A 20230-nucleotide genomic window follows, 5' to 3' on the forward strand; every position below is an offset into this window, starting at 1 on the left:
AAGATCCGTAATCACTTGCTTATCTATCAGCCACCAGAGCAGTCTGGTTTTACACCTAAGAAGCCTACTATTGACTGTATCCTAGCACTGAGGATTCTCATCGATCGCAGATGCAAACCCTAATCCTAACCCAAAGTGGCAGGATATTATGGCTAGTCTGTACTGAGAGTGCTGTGCAGAGTGGAGGCAAAACATGAGATTTTTTCCCAGTTAATACTGGGGTTCATCAGGGGTGTATTCTTGCTCCTACTCTTTTTAATGCTTGCATGAACTTTGTTGTTGATGCTGTGATCTTTGCAGAGTCAACAGAGGCTCTGATCAGGGCTCTCAGGAGACTGAGCAAGGAGTACGAGTGTCTGGGCTTGCGAGTGTCTGTATAAAAACCAAGATCCAGATTGTCGAGAAGTTTATTTACCTTGGGAGTGACATTAATGTCTCTGGTGACTCTTTCTATAAAGTCAGTAGACAGATTGTTAAAGCATGGGGGGCTATTGCTGTAAAGGGGTGTATTGTACTCCCGATATCTTTATAAAAGGACGAAGGTCCAAGTCTTTAGAGTCCTGGTGCTTCCTGAATTGCTATATGGCTGCGAGACATGGACACTATTCAGTGACCTGAAATGAAGACTGGACTCCTTCAGTACTGTATCTCTTTGGAGAATCTTTGGGTACCGCAGGTTTGACTTTTTGTCTAAGGGCCAGTTGCTCATAGAGTCTAAAATGAGGCACGTTATCTGCATTGGGAGGGAGTGTCAGTTACAGCACTACGGCCATGTGATATGATTTTCCGAGGGTGATCTGGCTCACAGAGCGGCTGGGTCAGGCCAAAGGAAACACCCATATAACAACCTGGGCTGCTGCATATAGATAGTCATTGTTGGAGGGTGGGATTGAACCGCGTGTTTACCTTGGAGGTGGCCAACCAGGATCCCGATCTGTTTCATTGTGTAGTGAGTCCGGAAACGTGCTGCACCAGTGCATGTTCTCCAACCTGACCCGACCTGACTGACTTCTCTCTGAAGCCAAATGTTTGACAGTACCTCTCTTTTGAGGGTTATTTTTTATGCTTTTGAACATATAAGATATTTTTAAACATGTTGAGCAAGCTCTTTCATTTGGGTCTGTCGATATCAATGTGTGCCTGTGAAATTTGGGGTCATGCTGTCTGGATTGAGGCCTAGATTTAGGTAGGTTAGTGAAGGTCCTGGTCTGAGTTGTTAGTCTTTTTAAAGGCCTCACACACATTTTGCTATTTTTGTGCTTCTCATCACCTCAGTGATAAATACCAGCCCATTGTTCCCCAAATGCACATCCATAAGTTCCTTAACAATAAGTCCCAAAAGACCATCCTGATAGTAGTGGTGGACTATTTCTACAGATGGGTACAGCTATTTACTCAAACCAATTTGATCATGGATTGACTTTGCTTCACCCTGTGGAACAAGATGTTTACTCAATGTGGGGTGCTGAAGATCACTGTCACCAAGTGAAGTCCACAATTCAATGCTCAGAAAAGTTTGTTTTTTGGCAGACTGGGGAGTGCATTGTAAGAAGACTACACTCTATCATACCCAATTTAACCTCACTGAGCAAGTGAACTGGATCCTTAAAACTAAGATCACCTTCATTGTTGGGAATCGCCATCAGGATTGGCATCAGTGGATTCGAGTTGCATATAGCACTCAATTTGGCTTGTCTTAAGAGTACTGGTGAAGTGCCTGCTTTATTTATTTTTGAAAGACAAATCCTGGGACCCCTTGAGCAACTAGTTGCATTTCAGTATTGTTAAGTTACAGGATTTTAAACAGATTAATTGTGGAGATTGGTGGTGACCCAGGCATAAAGAGTTTAAGGTTGGCTTGTAACAATTCGTCCCGCGCACTAACACGAGCCAATTGCTACCGTTAATCTGTCCTAGGTAATGGCCGATGATAAAAGGATAGGCCAGTATCACACCCCAATCAATTTGCCATATACCCTTTAAACTATATAGTTCAGTCCCTTAATGCTGATACATTTATGGCCCACAGAAAACCAATAGCCAATATCTATCATCACATAACAAATATATTACATAAAATGAAAAAAGAATACAATCCCTTACACATGCAAACCCCTCCACCCTAAATAACCCTTATATTGTAGCACCAGAAATATATACAGTACATATATATACACATTAACAATATTCCTTCCCCCAATTCCCCTTCCAAAGATGGTAAATAAATTCACAGTTATCCACAATTCTGCCCCGCTGATGCCAGCAGGCAAAATGAGGAGTTCTGACAATTAAGGCTGAACAATACTCCTAGCTGTAATCATCTCATAAAAGACATACAGTCAGTCTTGTGCCATGATACAACACTATAAGTCCTTTGAAATAGCTCCCCAGAGTCCATAGGAATTAGCAGAATGTTCTATTCCCTGATCAAAAGAATCACTTCCACCTTCTGATAGGACTGTAGGTGCTCCTGGACTTCTTACATGGCCCGTGCAGTAGCTGATCTGTTTTTTACTCTCCAATTCTGCTTTTTTCCTTTTTCCTCCTCTTCTTTTCTCTCTTTAAAACGGCGTGCTTTATGCAAATGACTCCCTGAAAGAAAACAGTAAAACCGTAAGTTCCACTTCTGGGGCACTGCTGTCAATCTCCGGATGTAAGAATCATCCCCACAACACCCGATCGACAGCAGGAAACATATTATATTTATGTGGCAGTGCTACAGGCTAAGGTCCCAACACCTCTCTAATACATAAAGCAAATAGTACAAGTTAAAATTCAGATCAGTCTTCACAGTAAGGTGAAGAGGTTAAAACAGGAACCTATCATATGATCAAAATGAAATCCTACTTTTGTCCAAAGTTGCTTTTGGGGGCAGGGAATCTCTAATCTCCTTTTATACACTGTTTCTGTAACCCTATCTTTAATTGAATAAGTGAGCGTTTATAGACTTGCTGTATATCTAAAGGTGGTGTTGCATGTTGGAAACACTGAAAAGGGTACAATTGAAATAGTCAATGGTAGGATGGGGTGGAGCTTACATAGGATGCTGCCTTTCAAATGGAAGAGTGAAACAATGTGTTCAGCAATTTAATTCAATAGTGAGCAATATGTCTATGATGACCATCTAATTATTTGGGAAGATTAGCTGAACCCAAATCTGCCATTTTCGTTGAGGAATACAGTGCTGGGACACAGCCTGAAGACATCTGCCAACAGGCCATTCAAGCTGTGGTTTTTCATTTTGAGTGTTCTTTTCTATCCCTTCCACAATCCATAAGAACTAAAACCATTTAATACAGTTATCGATGGACTTTCGTTTATTATATTTTTTTTTCTTCTGATGTATCATCAGGGTTTATACAGTATACATTTTATATTTGGAGCAACATCTTGACAGAGTTTGTAAATGGATATGTGTATTCTTATCTTTCTATAATCTAGTGTATGTTTATTTTCCAATGACTATCAATTGTGGATTTTGCTCTGCATTACTATGTAAGACTAGTAGGGAAGTAATGTTGATCAGTTTTTTCCAGTCATTTTTGCTGCAGCTCTAGATGTGGAACCCTTTAATAATTTTTCCGTCTCTTTTGTTTATTTTAAAGAAGCTCTACAAGTTATTTCAATAACAAGAAATGATCATATTATGGCATTAGAGAGGGCAATGAAAGCACATACAGTACATTAACTTTTACTGTAATGTATAGTTGTTGAATTTTGGACTCAGTTTACAGTAGAGTTGCCACTTTTCTTTTATGACTTTTTTTGCTTCACATCTCACTCTCAATAGTCATTTTCTACTGTGAAATAAATGACTGGACACACAACGAAGGTTTGGGGCAGCAATCTGTACAGTTGCCCTGGATGCAAAAGACTTTCAGTTGAGTACAATGTGTACAGATTCGAGTCCAAGGTAGAACTGATTAAGTATGAAGGATGAGGGGTTTTTATAGTCAGTTCCCAGGAAGTGATGTCCTCGAGGCTGGGACAGACAAGATTTCTCGTACATGGTCTGCGGAGAGAAAAGAGAGAGGTTTAGGGCAACCTGCTGCCCCCCCGGCCTGGCGTGGAATGGCCGTTTTCTGGTTCATTTGGTTGACTTACAAGTGCATGTGTGTGACACTATAGTACATCAAATATTTTTCACTCCCACCTGTTTATTAAATATATTTTACCATTACTCTGTGTTGTGAGTTTGACAGGCAAAGTTTTATTTCTTTTGAAATTTAGTAGGATGATTCATTTTGGCTGTATTTTGGATGTTTTAATTTACAATATTTTTTTCTGTATTGTGATGTACTGTATATATTATATAGTCTTGTAGAATGTATAACAGCACAAAATGGTATGAGATAATAAAAGCAGACCCATATGTGAAACTGGATTAGCGGTTTCACGGAATAAAACATCGATTTTATCAGATAATGGACAAGGAAAATTCCAAAATGTTGGCTCACTAATGTGAAAAGTGCTTTGTATATTATTTGATTTTCTTTCAAACTTCAAATGTTTTTTATTGGTTTGAGATTATTTGATCTACTATGAACAATGCTTAAAAATTACCATTAATTTCTTGATTTAATTAATTTTACAAATCATTCTTTTTAATTGGTAATGAACACCCATTGTGTGTTTATCTTCATAAATGTGATAACTGGAAAGGTAAATTGTCTTCAGACATTATTATAATATACCAGAACAGTACATTTGTTTTAAACAGATACTGATTTTGTATTTTTGTACACATTTGTTCCTCAACTGCAGCTGAGAAAGGAGAAATCCATTTTTTTCTACAATATATGACTTTTCCATTTCATTCCACTCAATAAAATATTAGCCTGCAATATTTAATGCTAAAATCACAGTTTTATGTAGGGAGAGTCACATGCTGGACACATTAGATTTTTATGGTTACTACTCAGCATCTACTCCACTAGAATATTGTATTCTGTAATGTATTGTTGCTGCATGGTCAATGGTCCTGCACCAGTAGGACTAAAAACAGATCCATGTAATTGTACTGTAAGGGATAATGACAATGAAATGAACTGAATGTGTTTAAACTTTTTTTAATTAAGTACCGCAATCAGACATGATAAATTTGTAGAGACAAATAGGAACCGTTTGTTCATGTTTGCATCTATTTCAGACTTCAGCACAAATGCCAAAATGTATTATTTCAATTGCCCCACATTCCAATGCTCTGCTGCACAACAGAATAATTAACTTAATCTAAAAGACAGCTTGGATAAATGCTATTAGAAGTTACTTTGAAAATGTGGAGTATGGTAATTGTCTTGTTTTCTGAGTGAAAATAACAGTGAAAGTTTAAAAAGCCTGCTAATGCTTTTCTTGGTGTTTTTGAGTAATAATCATATATTGATAAACCCTCAAAGTTGGAATTAAATTAACTCATCAAAAATACATTTGTATAAAAAAAATTTTCTTAAAAAGGACACTGTGAAATACACGAAGGGCACATGTTGAAAACCAGTTTGTGCAAAGAAAGGCATTCAAATAAAACAATCAGGTTTATAACTTAAGAAGATGGTGTCTTATTGACCAGAAGCTTGAAGTGTTCTACTTCTACATCAAAAGGAAATCATGCATTACTACTCAGCCTTCTTCAGAAACACAGCCGAGCTAAGAGGAACATGTAAGATTTGCTCAATCGCACAATAGGATGTCTTGGTAAAGTTGGTCAGTAGCAAGTATCAGGGTAGCAAGTCTGGAAAATGTAACATCCCTGACTACAAACATCAAACCTGTTTTTGTCTAACATTTGTATTTTTGCATTAAATTAAGTATAAAGATATATTTCAGACAGAAACAAAAGTATGCACGTAAAAAATTAAAATCATCTGCTAAACAGCAAGGACTGAGAGACATATGCTTCCATATTTTAATAGTTTGCAAAAGTTTTATTATTGTTTCAGTGCAACCTAAAGAGAACAGCACTTGTTTTGCTGGTGGTTTTCAATATAATCACATCAAAATGTACATTGTTATATACAATAAACTTTAAGAAATAGCACAAAAACAGCTTGTAGTCTGGAAATACAGTCACTAAATGTAAAAGTTGACTTAAATATTTTAGATATTTTTAATTGTATCTGTTATTCTAAATACAATATGTAAGAGTCATAGTAGTTTAGCACTGTGGTTTCAATCTTTACAAAAATCAGATGAAGCAAATGCTTATTACACTTTTATATAGATAGCCCAGTGACTCACACAATAAAACAAGTTTCATGTTAATTAACCATCACAAGAAAAATCCTGCAATGCTCTGTGTTCCTCACTTTAATCGTCTTAATGTCTGGAGAGTGCCTGTGATTTGTGTGCTCTCATTTGAGGGATACTTTTAAAATCTGCTGCTCGGGGATGAATGGGAGAAGCACGTCTTAAAACCATGTCAACGCTGAAGACAGCATGGGACAGGTTGAGACCTTTTACCCCTCTGTCTCAATCTAGAGATCAACTGACCACATAGACCATGGAAGACAGACTCATTGTTTCTGTCCTTTATTCTAAATCTTGTGTTGAGCATAACAGTGCCAGTTTAGATTGCATAGTTGTAAAAAGAATTGGCTTAACCTCACAAGCTGATTTCAGATTAATGTGTCTGCCAAAGTCATTTTGTAACAGCACTCATTTAATAGCATTCCACTTCTTCTTGTAGCTTCTCCTGTTAGTGGTTACCACAGCGGATCATCTTTTCCATATCCTCCTTTCTTCTGCATCTTGTTCTGTGACACTCATCACCTTCATGTCCTCGCTCACCACATTCATAAACCTTCTCTTAAGCCTTCCTCTTTTCCTATTATCTTAGCATCCTTCTCCCAATATACTCAGCATCTCTCTTCTTCGCATGTCCAAACCAATGCAATCTCGCCTCTCTGACTTTGTCTCCCAACCGTCTAACCTGAAGGACCCTCTAATGTACTCGTTTCTAATCCTGTCCATCCTTGTAACAACCAATGCAAATCGTAACATCTTTAACTCTGCCACCTCCAGTTCTGTCTCCTGTTTTGTAATCAGTGCCACTATCTCTAACCCATATAACATAGCTGGTCTCATTACCATCCTGTAGATCTTCCCTTTCACTCTTGCTGCTACCTGTCTGTCACAAATCACTCCTGACACTCTTCTCCATCCACTCCATCTTGCCTGCACTCTCTTTTTCACCTCTCTTCCACACTCCTCGTTACTCTGTACTGTTGATCCCAAGTATTTAAACTCCTCCACCTTTGCAAACTCTACTCCCTGCATCCTCACCATTCCACTGAACTTCCTCTCATTTACACACATCTATTCTGTCTTGTTCCTACTGACCTTCGTTTCTCTCCTCTCTAGAGCATATCTCCACCTCTCCAGGGTCTCCTCGACCTGCTCCCTACTCTCACTACAGATCACAGTGTTATCCGCATACATTATAGTCCACAGGGACTCTTGTCTAATCTAATCTGTCAAACTGTGCATCACCATTGCAAATATGAAAGGGCTCAGAGCTGATCCCTGATGTAATTCCACCTCTACCTTGAATGCATCCGTACCTCCTACCGTAGACCTCACCACAGTCACACTTCCCTTGTACATATCCTGTACCACTCTTACATACTTCTCTGCTTTCTCTAAATCTTTAAAGATGCAATGCAATTCCTTCTGGTCTTCTCTGTACTTCTCCATCAACACCCTCGGAACAAACATGACATCTGTAGTGCTCTTTCCTATAACTTCATGCTGTGGCTCATCAATTTTATTCCTCTGTAGTTACTAAAGCTCTGTACATCCCTCTTATTCTTTAAAATCCGTACCAGTGCACTTCTTCTCCACTCCTCAGGCATCATCTCACTTTCCAAGATTGCATTAAACAATCTGGCTAAAAACTCCACTGACATCTCTCCTAAACACCTTCATGCTTTCAGAGGTATGTCATCTGGACCAATAGCCTTCCCATTCTTCATCATCTTCATAGCTGTCCTTACTTCTTCCTTGCTAATCCATTGCACTTAATGATTCACTCATTCATGTGAATGTCAGGATACCTTGATGCTGCCAATGTTTTTGGACAGTTTATATCCTTTTTCACAAATAAGCACTTTCCCAGGACTTCTACTTTTGTCTTGCTATATTGATTCTTCTTGGAAATTTGATTTCAGGCATTTTTTCCAATGAATTCCTGAAATAATCTGCATGTGTGCTGTCTTCTCAAAGTGACCACTTTGTGAAATGGTGGGTGCAAATCCGTCAAGTTCATCTACACGCAAGCAGATGTTTAATTAACTCGCTAAGGCAGTTACTGTTTACATTTAAATTCAGCCAGATTTTCTAATTGTTAAAGGTTAGTAATTTATTATTTAGCTTGTTTGTTAGTTTACCACCAGGCTCTTTGCTCTATATATTCCTGATTGTGCTAGATCATTATCATCTGAATGACTACTATACCATGGAGGCTAATTTTACTCCATTGCCAGTTCTCATAGATGCAGTAGTGAATGCAAATTACATGAGACAGATTTGTTACACATTGGTATCCTTAAGTTTTTATTGTTCCTAAATGTTTCATTTATCCTGCTGACATGCTCCAAAGATTAGGTCAGATGTTTCAAATACATCAAAATATTTTGTGAGTGCAATAAAAAAGAAAGAAGAAAATAACAAAAATATGAGGTTTAATAAAACACATTTGAGAATACCGTCAGAAATGAAATGAAACCTAAGTGTATGCAGCACTTTTCCTTTTCTACTTACACATGCATGCCACAAACACTGTTAATAAATAATACTGCAGGGATACAAGCCAATATTTACCAAGCCACTTCATGTTACAAACAAGGTGTATAATGAAACATAAAATTAAGTAAATAAAAAAAATGTTTGAACACACAATTCTTTCCATAATGAATTCAGTATTCCAAAAAATGAAAGCATACCCTAACAGAAGCAGAATTAATCCTGGGGAGCAGAGCTTAGTCAAATAAAGCCAAACTCATTGCTTTGACAGCAATTCACAGTATTCAGTTCACTTGATGGTGGAAAGAAACTGGAGCCTCCAGTAGAAAGACACATAAGCAATGGTTGAACTGACAAACCTGACAGAAGATCCCACAGTGCAATTTACACATGCGGACTACAGAATTGGTTAAAGAACTGGTTAAAAATAATTTTCAGTGATGGATATTTTATCGTAGGTTTTTTTTTTTTCCACTTTTCCCTGGCCCTTAAGGTACAGTATGTATTTGCATCTGATTTTTGTATGTTTTACCCAAAAGATTTTGGTAATGATATTAGTTTTTCATTTTAGGGCTTACAGTTTTTTTGTTGTGAATTTTTTGGAACATTTTCATAACCATTTTTGAACTCCCATTCAATCACAATGCAAAAGGATACTGTGAGGTCAAATCCTTATCCAAAAGAGAACTTTAACATAAAATCCCAGCAAACCATAACAAAAACCCCCAACATGAGGAATGATCCATTCAAGTTTCAGCTTGTATACATAAATGGCATTTAGAGATTCTTTTCAAATATGTACGTCACAAAAAATTCCTTTCTTAACAAAAAACTCCATGGAGCAGAAAAGGCGCAGAAAGAGCTGCCTAAAAGGCAATCCCAAAGTAAATCAGTTCAAAAAACACAAATCAAGAGAGAAGGGTCAAAAAACAGAGCATAAAAGGACACACATACAGGAATTCAAGAAAAAACACAATAATTAATACAACTCGTCAAAACCACTAAGCACATTCAAATGATCCACAAGGGACTGCTTGTTCCTCCAGCCTTTATAGGGTTGACAGATAGGCACCTTGACAGTGATAGGCAGGAGACCCTACCTCTTGGGGAATCCCCCACAAGACACTTGAAGCATAACAGAAGATACAGACCCACTGAATCTAAATAAGCAAAAATATTAACAAAAATAGAATAAAAAATGAATAAGGAAATTTGAACTGAAGCTGTGAAGGAACACTGGCTGAAAACTAACAGAGTATACGGATTTAAAAACAAGTCCTCACTATTTCCTTACTTTAATGGTCTGCTGACTCAATACCTTTGTTTTGATATTTTCAACACAGATTCTTGTCTCATGTTTTGGTTTTAAGTTACTATATTCTTGATCTCCATGTATTTGACTAATTTTTGTATTTTAACCCCATCTTTTTTCCTGGTTAACTTATAAACACCTTAACACTTTTGTGCAAATTACAATATTCTGGCTGTAAATGCAAACCAAGCACCTTTTAAAACACATTAATTGCCTGACAGCAAGCAAAAAAACAATATATTTTAAAGAACACTTACCAATAGTAATACTTTGTGGCAAAAATAGCATCATAGGAACTACCTAGAACAAAAAGGTCACTAAGTAGTGTCCTGTTTTAATTTATTATTTAGAATTGCAGTATATGAAAAATATACATTGATTGATAATTTGAACTCATCTCTATTGATAATTTAAATTGTGCTTTTTCCATTTGACAGCAGTCAGTTCACATTATATGAAAGGTATGAAAGAGAGATGGAATGATGAACAAAATTAGCATTTTAAAAATTATTAAACAAAGCACAAAACAACACATGCTATTTGTTTTATAAAAAAAAAAATATCTGCAGCTTCGGTACAAACAAAACACTAACTTTTAAATGTGGCTGTGGTTTTTCAAACTTAGGTTGACAGGTCTTACCACGTTTCATTTTCTATCCCACTTTATCCAATTCATGGCTACAGGAGAAGAAGTTTACTTAGCAGCACTAGGCACAAGGTAGGAAGGTAAAGCTCTAAACATTTAAATAAGATAAACAACTAAAACCAATGTGCCAAAAAGACAATCCACCCAGACATTATCCAGGTGTGGCATTTAAACCTTTGAGGCATCACCAGTACCCACTGCACCAATCATTCTCTCAGTCCCCCTTAATGCAATCCATTGGCATGGGGGACAAGCCACACTTAAATATACACCCCACCAGGCCAAGATTGAGTCACCAATTCATCTAACACACAAACATATGGGACGAGGGAGTATAACTGGACTACCCAGTTCAAAATCCTATACAGACAAGTGGAGAACATTTTAAACTCCCCACATTTTAATGATTTAAACCCGGGATGCCTATCTGTGACACGGCAACATTGACCATAACACTAGTGGGCTTCCCTTTGGCATGTTATTCACACAATTATAATTAAATGTACTGAATGCTGCTAATATCTTTTTGTTTTCTGGTATAAATTGAACGCCCAGAAAACAGCAGAACATTGACAAACTAAAAAATACTGACATGTAAACAAAATAATGCAATTGCTGAGCCTTTAGAAATGCAAACTCTATAATCTGATGGCTTCAATGAACAGTTTTCACAGTACCTGGAGTTTTCATTTAATTTCTAATTTTCTCTAAATTACTTTTGTCCTCTCTTCAGTCATTTGCTAATATGTCTTGAAAACCCTGAGGATTTTGGTTTGCTATATGAATATTATTTCGCTTCTGAATTTGCATAATCACTGATGCTCTTTGTGCATACAGTGCACTGTTCATTTTTGGACTTTTGCCATTTAAACTGTAATAGGTAATTATTTTCTATAAAGGGAATTTGAGGGTTATGTTATTTCCATTTTATAATTTCTGCAGTGTCTGAACATGCAGTTCTTGCTTTTATCATATTTTGATGTGCCATATGCATCTCTTTGCTATCCAAATGATGAATTACCATGAGGTACCTATAGTTACATACTCTCCAGTTAATGTTGTATTTTGTGAAGCGTCCACTTGATTTCACAGATAGTCCAACTTTGTTAGCTAAAATTCCCACATAGGCATCTTCAACTGGCAGTACTGGGATATACTGAGCAGCTGTAAGTATTCTGTAAGCAGCATCCAGAGACAGGAGATAACCAATCCCACTGGCATAAGGAGGGTAGTTATCTTCCAGGAAATCTTCTTTGGAAACATACCATTTGCTCTCAGGATCCCTAATAACTTGTCTTTTTCCTGGCGCAAAAACAGATCCAATATAAAGATCATGTCTCACAGTGTTGTGTTCGACCAAGAAACGAACCAGCCTGTCACTATTAACAAAACAGTCATCATCAGTTTTCAGAATATATTGTGCTTCACAGTCTTTCAAAGTCCACCACAGGCCATGCATCACTTTAAGTGTCAGATTTCGGTAACAGTCTGCATAATTCCCCAATAAAATATCACCAAACAGTTCCTGTTCTTTAACAAATTCTGGTGATATGCCATCCGCCCACGGATGACCAATAAGGAAAAATGTCTGCCAAGGGTACTTCTTGTCTTGCTGTTTTTTTGCCCAAGTGTTTCGTATTGTATTCCTTTGTTTTAAATGCCACGGTGCTGATGTCACCAGGATTATCAGTACAATATCTTTTTCACAAATTGGCTCCTTGTAATTAGAATTTTGCAGGGACATAAAATCCACACCTGATTTGTGCTCTGAAAGCTTTGAGAAGCTAGTACTTCTTTGTTTCCATCTGTAGTAGCTATCCTCCTGAAGAACATATTTTGAACAAATCATTTTTATTATCAGCAATGAAGTTAAAGCACTTGCACAGAAAAGAACCACCACACAACGAGACAAAAACACTATCTTCATTCCACGCATCTGCCACAAAACCTGTCAGAAAAGAAATTAGGCCATTTGTGTTGAGACCATAGACCCAAGAATTTATATTCTTTGAAAATGTAGGCTTAATTTCTTTCTCCTCTTCCTTTGTTTGAACTTAATGGAGATATGAATTTCAATGGACACAATGTTAGAAAGTTCACCATTTCCATCAGATATACTTAAACCTTAGCACTCCATTAGGAAACGTCTTTAATCACAACAGAATCATCAGTCAAATCGATATGCAAGTCCAAATGATGAGCTTCTTTCTGAAAAAACAATTTAATAAGTTATAACACTCTGTTTTTTAAATATTTTGTAGATACAAAAATATGAGAATGACCAGATTTACATTAAGTCCCAGCTACTCGTCTCAGTCCATGGATGATCACAGTTGGGTATGGATTATTGCTGTAATCAAACCAGCCTTTAATTGGAACTCCTATCTCAGGGATCTCAAACTCCAGTCCTGGATGGCCCCAGTGGCTGCAAGTTTTCATTGTAACTCTTTTCTTAATTAATGACCTTTTTTTGGTGCTAATTAACATCTTTTAATTTCATTTTAATTGACTTGTTTTGTAAGATTTGTTGCCCTGAACTTTTTCTTCTGAATTGCTTCATTTCTTTGCTTTAAACAGAAATAAAATGTGAAGTGAGTGAGCCAATAGAAGGCCAACTAAGTCAGGTCCTGAAACTCCAACCAATTTCACTCCAACCAGTTGCTTAATTAGGTTGCGAGACTTGTTGTTAATTGAACTCGTTCTTTAATTCCATGGCTTTTTGCTGCTCTCATTTTGCAATAGCAGACATTTTCAAAATTGTTGATTTTTAATTTACTTTTCTAAGAGCACTGTTAAAATGTTTTGGGGACCTGAGCAAATCAGCATTCCTGAGACCTCCACCCTTTTTATTTTCAGATATTGTATGATGGTTACAGTTTGCTGGTCATGTTTTGGTTCACTTTGTATCTCATTATTGTTTGGCTGCTAATTAAGGAAAAATGTATTATTTTATTTAATTTTTTAAATAATTATTGGGCATGAGTCTTCAAGAGTAACTCAATCAAAATTAATTAAAAAGGAGTTAATTACAATAGTAGCAAAAACAGGTCACTAATTGAAAAAAGGGTTAGAACGAAAACCTGTAGCCACTGCGGCCCTCCAGGACTGGAGTTTGAGATCCCTGTCCTATCTTAAGGATATTCTTACAACATCAGACATTAATTGTGGCATTATAGAAAGACACTGTAGCAGTTATCTTTTATAGAAATTTAAAACATACAATATGCCAGATCATAAGATTTTCCTATTATTTAAGCATTTAGAAGTTAATAATTTCACAGGTGGAAATATTATTGAAATAACTGCTTCTCCCTAGTGTTTAGTGAGTATTTTATTTATTATCCAGCTGTCACTATTTGGATACAATTTAGAATCCAAGATATATTAAAAAGTTAAATAAAAAAGAACATGAAAAATAAAATCACATTTATCTATGGAAAAAAATACAAATTACATAATGAACTGTCATTATGACTGCAAAAATAACTTTGGGAAAATTAATTATATGAAAATGTATTCATTCATTTTTCAATAGGTGTCAGATAACAAAGAGCAGACACGGGTTCAGTTGACAGAGTCAGCTACTTCATTGTTTCAGTCTTTGTAATCATTAGGAAGCATCTGATTTGAAAAAAAAAACTTTTTTAAGGAAGTAAAACAGCCAAACCTTACAGAAAGATGAGTGAAGTGTAATCATGTTTATTAAATTTTTAAAAAAAGTGTAATGGCTGATAGGCCAGGACAGGACACGATTCATTGCCCAGCTGGAAGGCCACTGTAGTTAAGGAACAGGGGGAGACAATGTATTCAAGTTACATGCTCCAGTGAATTGCTAGGTGGCGGCAACCTTGGTCACCCACACTGCATGCTGTGAATTGTAGCGCCATAGAGCAGCCCTGTTGGGGTCCCAGGGTGCCACTCGGGGGAGTGCTGCTAGAATCTGTCCTCCTTGGTTTTTGGGATTTCTGATTGATCCAGAAGTCCTCCTGGGTCCAAGATAAAAGGAGCTGCTCCAACAAATCCAGGCAAGTTGGAGCCGGGAGTGGTGTCGGGCAACACTCGCCTGTGAGGATTGGAGCAAAGTCAAAGGAATTGAAGAAAGTGAGAATTATAGTTGTGGTGGTGGGAAATGCTTCATTGTGTAAGAGTTTTGCACAATAAAACCCCTTCTTCTTTGGAAAATTTGTGCCTGTTTGATTGTGCTGGGAGTTTGGGGAGCTGCTGTGCCCCCTACTGGTCACAAAAGCAAATCAACCATAAAAGTTGAAACTGGAAAATAATGGCATATTTAATTATGACTGGAGACCAGTTAATGCTAAGAATTGGTAGGAACAAAAACCTGCACCCAATGCTTGCAATGGCCATCCTGAGAATATTTATGACAACATATGGCATGCCGTGCGCACACAATAAAAAGAAATATTCAGTTAAATGAAAAAGGTAGAGTGTCTGTTAAAGCAGACTGAAGTGCCACAAACCAATTATCAAATTTTTTAATGCATAAGGAGTCGCTGTTACCGAGGACATGGATACTCACTAATACCAATCAATATGTAAATACACAGAGAGAATGTGCAAACTGCATGTAGAAACTAGTGCTGTGAGACAGTAATGACAGCTCTGCACGACCACTCTCTATAAGCTAAAACATCTCTACTGAACTTTCTAAACTTAATAAACGTCAGCCTGATTAAACTTAGGTGAATCTGCATTACTAAAGTGGCACAGGAGTTTGTGTGTGTTCAGCCTGAAATTAAATGGTGCCCTGTCCAATTGTTGCTGCCCTGTCTTCTGCCCTACAATTGCTGGAAAAAGCTCCAGCTGCCCTATGATCCTGCCCTGGATAGGCAGGTTAGGAAGATGGATGCTTAGAATGTCTGTTCAGCTCCCATCACTTGATTGCATGTTATGTTCATACTCAGTATTTTCTCTCACATGGGCACATTATTTGTCCAGAAGGAGGCAGGCAGTATCTTTGCACAATAACAAAATAAGCTTCTGTTTGGTAAAAGAATATCGGTAATTGTGTGACTTTTCCCATTATTATTGTCTAGTGGTCTAGAGAACAGAAAAGGTTCACATCTGGGCATCAACACAGAATGTCAACAGTGAAACTTGGCAATGACCTTTTTAGGTGAATCCACACCCCCAGGGCTGAAAGTTCCACAGTTGAAGACAAGAAATAAAGTAAAGCGCTTAGCTGTCTCCTTTTATAATGGCTGAATCTCACATCAGTGGTTTGTTTTTTGCATTTTTTCATTCCTAAAATAATATGGATATGCTTTTTTGCAATATGCGTGTAATCTCAAGACATTGATCACTATAAGATAATATTTTTGCCTAAAATAATGGACATATTCCATAAGTTTTGGTGCCCCAGTAGCTAATAGCTCCATTATGAAATGCAAGAGTGGGCTAGTTAGTTTTCAAATTTTGTAAGTTATGCTTCGCTTTAGAATGCAGTTTCATGTGGTAAATATAAACTATGATTGTGTAGAAATAACTTTGACATGAAAAATACCAAACTTTTCCTTTAAGCTATAAATTATAAGTCAATAATATTGCAAAATCTGAGTAGAACCCCTGTTAATTGCCATGCACATTTTCATATTTGTAAAGTAAGTAAATAACGTATAACAACAACCATATAAAATTGCTGATTGCAATGCTTTAATTTCTGAAAATTTTTATGTTCTGTTTATATGAGAAGGCTGACACTGGGACCCTCAAAATGAGAACTCCCCTTTTAATTTTGCCCTGTTTAATTACAGTGCGTACGGAAAGTATTCAGACCCCCTTCAATTTTTCACTCTTTGTTATATTGCAGCCATTTGCTAAAATCATTTAAATTAATTTTTTTCCTCATTAATGTACACACAACACTCCATATTGACAGACAAAAAAAATCATTTTTGAAATTGTTGCAGATTTATTACAAAAGAAAAACTGAAATATCACATGGTCCTAAGTATTGATGGGGTTGTTTTTCAGCTGCAGGGACAGGACGACTGGTTGCAATCGAGGGCAGATACAATAAATGAAACAGCATTTAATCAAATCTACATACTTTGCTCCACTTACCAAGGATGCAACAATTTTAAAGATGTGTTCATTTCACCGATCTGCGTTTGTCTTCTATTATCTTCTTTCAGTCAAAACAGCAAAGAAGCCCAAAACGGAAAGTAAACTAACTAGTACATTAAACTAAAAACAGCGAGTACACAGGTGAAGCAAAATTTGCTTCAGGTCCAATTTGCAGCTCCATCATGAAGCTAAACACTGAACGTTCAGTACCGTCTTTCTGAAGGGTGGATAGCTATGGGCTGAAAAGCTAGCAAGACACAAATAGAACTGAACTACTCAGAAAAACTTCTTCCACACTGATAAGGCTGTGATGATCAGCAATGTGCTGTCTGCTATGCTGTTATGGGCTGTGAAAAACAGCAATTTGCTCTCTGTTATGGACAGCATTTTAATAATGATAATGACAATGTTAAAATACTGCCAGTAATGTTGAAATTTATGGTTGTAGTGATAATAAATTACTGTTATTACATCACGCTTTTCCTCCCTTAAAAACATATATTATCCTTATTCTCTATTGTTTCAGATGGGAAAGGGATAGTTTTGGATTTTAAAAATATTTTTGGTCAATGTGGCTCCTGAGTATGGCAAAATTGATTACCAGTGGTTTAGTGAGCTGATTTTTGAAATGTCAAACCAGGGCCCAGTTGTTCAAACTATTTATTTGGGATAAAAATTATCTGGATTTTGAAATCCCTTGTTTTGCTATCCAGGATCTGGTAATTCATTTTACTTTTATGCTGGTTTTTCAAAGCAACACTAGATTGGATCACTGTTATCCAGATACAGAATATTCAGGATTACCAAATCCGGTTTACTAGTGCTTTAAATGGAACCCACAGTGTAGCCTACTGGCTATGTAAAGAACAACAGGCGGACCAAAAATACCAGTAGCCAAATAGCCATCATGTGTGTTACTTGGAAGAAACAGAAAACACCACAATAAACAAATATTTTTCCATTTCATTTATAAACAGCCAGGTTCCATTTCAATCTTACAAGAATAAATGAATGAATGACTGAAAGAATAAAATATTTCCCCACATATGCACTGTGGTTATTTCTATATAATTTTAATAAACAAAAGTCCAATAGTTAACAAAATAAGGAACATTTACAGTTCCTCATTGGTACACAGACCAGCTCTTTCAATTTCTGCTTTTAGGAGTTGGATTTCCATTCTCACTTTAGTTTGTTGTAGTTGGGTAAAGAGGAGTTGTTCCTTTGCCAGAAGAATCTGCATTTCTGCTCTTTCAGTTTCTCTTGTAAGAAGCACCTCATATGAGTCACCATCCAGGTTTGGAGAATGCTTACGCTTTCTTTTTAAAGGTTCTGTGACAACAGCTGGCTCGATCTGTGAGGATCCACCTTCTTCCTCAACCACTTGACTGAGATTGAGGACAAATATTTCCTCTTCATTAGGAGGACTAGGCCCACCCTCATCTGTAACTGATGGACTTCAACACCATAAATTCCATGTAGAGCTTCTGATTTGTCACCACCAATAAAGTCAAGGACAATGTCAGTATACTCGCCCCTCTTGAAAGGCTTGTTACCCGTTGTGGGGTTTTTGGCCTCAGCAAGGTCCTTTGTTGGCTTGGCTTTAAGGTTAATATGACTTATTTTCTGGTCCTTTTCTGACCAGCCCCTATAGCATTCACATTATTGGTGATATCCTCCCAAATGTTCTGTTTGCATACCTTGGTCACTTCTCACCCTTTTAATGAACTGAAGTGTCCTACTATGGAGGAATAATGGCACCTAACACCCTCGAACAGTGCATGGTTTTCTGCCACTGTGAAGTTAGGCCCTTTTGAGTCCATGGTTCCATCTCTTTTGTGTAGCTAACACTGATTTTATAGGCCCTGTGCTTGATTGGGGTAATTCAACACATGACAAACCAGTCCGCTCGTTGTTGCTTAATTGGTGTATGACCAAATAAAATCACCAATTTCTTACACACCTCGGTCATAGGTTTACAGAGGCATTGGCATGGCAGGTGTTGTTCATCGCTACCACAGGATGGGAAGGAGAAAATACCGTGAAAGAATGTATACTGAGCGTGCCAAACCACTTAATACTTAACTTACAATACACTACAGAGGAACTGTATGCCCGCTTTCGCTTTGGGAGGGATGATATCAAGTACATTGCAGACCTTGTCAGGCCAAAGTTACAGCACAAAACCAAAAGGAGTCATGCTCTGTCTGTGGAGGAACAGTGCCTAATTGCACTGTGCTTTTATGCCTCTGGGACTTTCTATCAGGTTGTTGGTGACAATATGGGAGTGGACAAATCAAATGTTATAAATGTGGTGACAGCTGTCTCAGTTGAATTAGCCAGTCTGGTCAATGAATTTGTTTCATTTCCCAAGGATGACCAGATGGCGCAAACTAAGCGAAGTTTCTTTCTTTTGGGGAACCTGCCTAATACTATTGGTGTTATTGATTGTACTTATGTGCACATTCAAGCGCCTCATGAAAAGGAGTGGCAGTATGTGAACCGAAAAGGGAGGCACAGCATCAATGTCCAACTTGTGGCCAACGCTGACCTCATCATCACAAACTGTATTGTCAAGTGGCCAGGGTCTCTCCATGATGCACGTATCCTGAGGGAGAGCGCACTATACAGAAAGCTCCAGTCCAACTGACCAAATGGCATAATATTGGCAGTGCTTATCCACTCCTACCATGGCTGATGACCCCTTTTCCAGTTGCAAACACACCTGAGCAGGCAGGCTTCAACTCTGCACATTGCAAAACAAGATGCGCAATTGAGCGCTTAAATGGAGTCCTGAAGAGGCGCTTTGCATGCCTTAACTACTTGCGGGTGGAACCCAAGGTGGCATGCAATATAATACTAGCCTGTATTGTCCTGCATAACATTGCCACCAGGCGTAATGTTCCTCTTGATGACATATATGATGGACCTGAGCCTGATGAAGTGCAACCAGAGCAACCTCCAATGTTTGCTCCAAATGAGGGCCAAACTGGACGTGTGATCAGGGATGCAATTGTAAGACGTTACTTCTGACTGATGACTTGAGTAATAGTAATTGTCATTTTCATTAAAATACAATGGACAGTAGAGCTTTTGAGCTTTGAGATTTTGTTTGAGTACTGATATTTCACAGGGATTTTTTTCCTTTGACTATACCAAAAGGCTTCATGTCTTATTCCCTACTTTATTTACATTGTCACTGTCCTAGTTCAACAATTGTACAAAATATAAATAGATGTATACATCACCTGCAAACATAGCTTTTTTGATCAATTTTCAAGTTTTATTTTATTGTGTGCCAGAAATCCACACTGAATCCACCTCTGTGTTGGGATCAGGATTATCCTGATTTTTGGGATCAAAGGTGTCCCAATTCATACACAAATTTTTAAACAACACAAAAGACTGTTTGATCCTGATTAAAACTGAGATTGGATTAGGTGATCTGATCT

The 20230-nt window shown here is 37.4% G+C and overlaps 1 protein-coding gene across 2 annotated transcripts in view; it reads right to left on the bottom strand.

Annotated features, from left to right (window-relative positions):
- Window positions 1–2573: 2573 nt before the first annotated feature.
- LOC120532534 (beta-1,3-galactosyltransferase 5-like) overlaps window positions 2574–20230 on the bottom strand; it is a 46404-nt gene continuing 28747 nt past the window's right edge. Inside the window, exons 2-3 of one of the 2 annotated variants that reach the window (XR_005634316.1) lie at window positions 10306–12902; window positions 2574–2592 (exon numbers count right to left, since the gene is read on the bottom strand). Coding sequence is in view for 1 of the 2 variants with exons in the window: in XM_039758602.1 (XP_039614536.1) it covers window positions 11611–12630 (1020 nt within the window). In the remaining variant the exon portion in view is untranslated. Of the gene's footprint in view, window positions 2593–8132; window positions 12903–20230 lie in introns of those variants that run through there. The other variant, XM_039758602.1, reaches the window with a different exon arrangement.

Source organism: Polypterus senegalus, chromosome 7, assembly GCF_016835505.1.
Source record: "Polypterus senegalus isolate Bchr_013 chromosome 7, ASM1683550v1, whole genome shotgun sequence".
NCBI lineage: Eukaryota > Metazoa > Chordata > Cladistia > Polypteriformes > Polypteridae > Polypterus > Polypterus senegalus.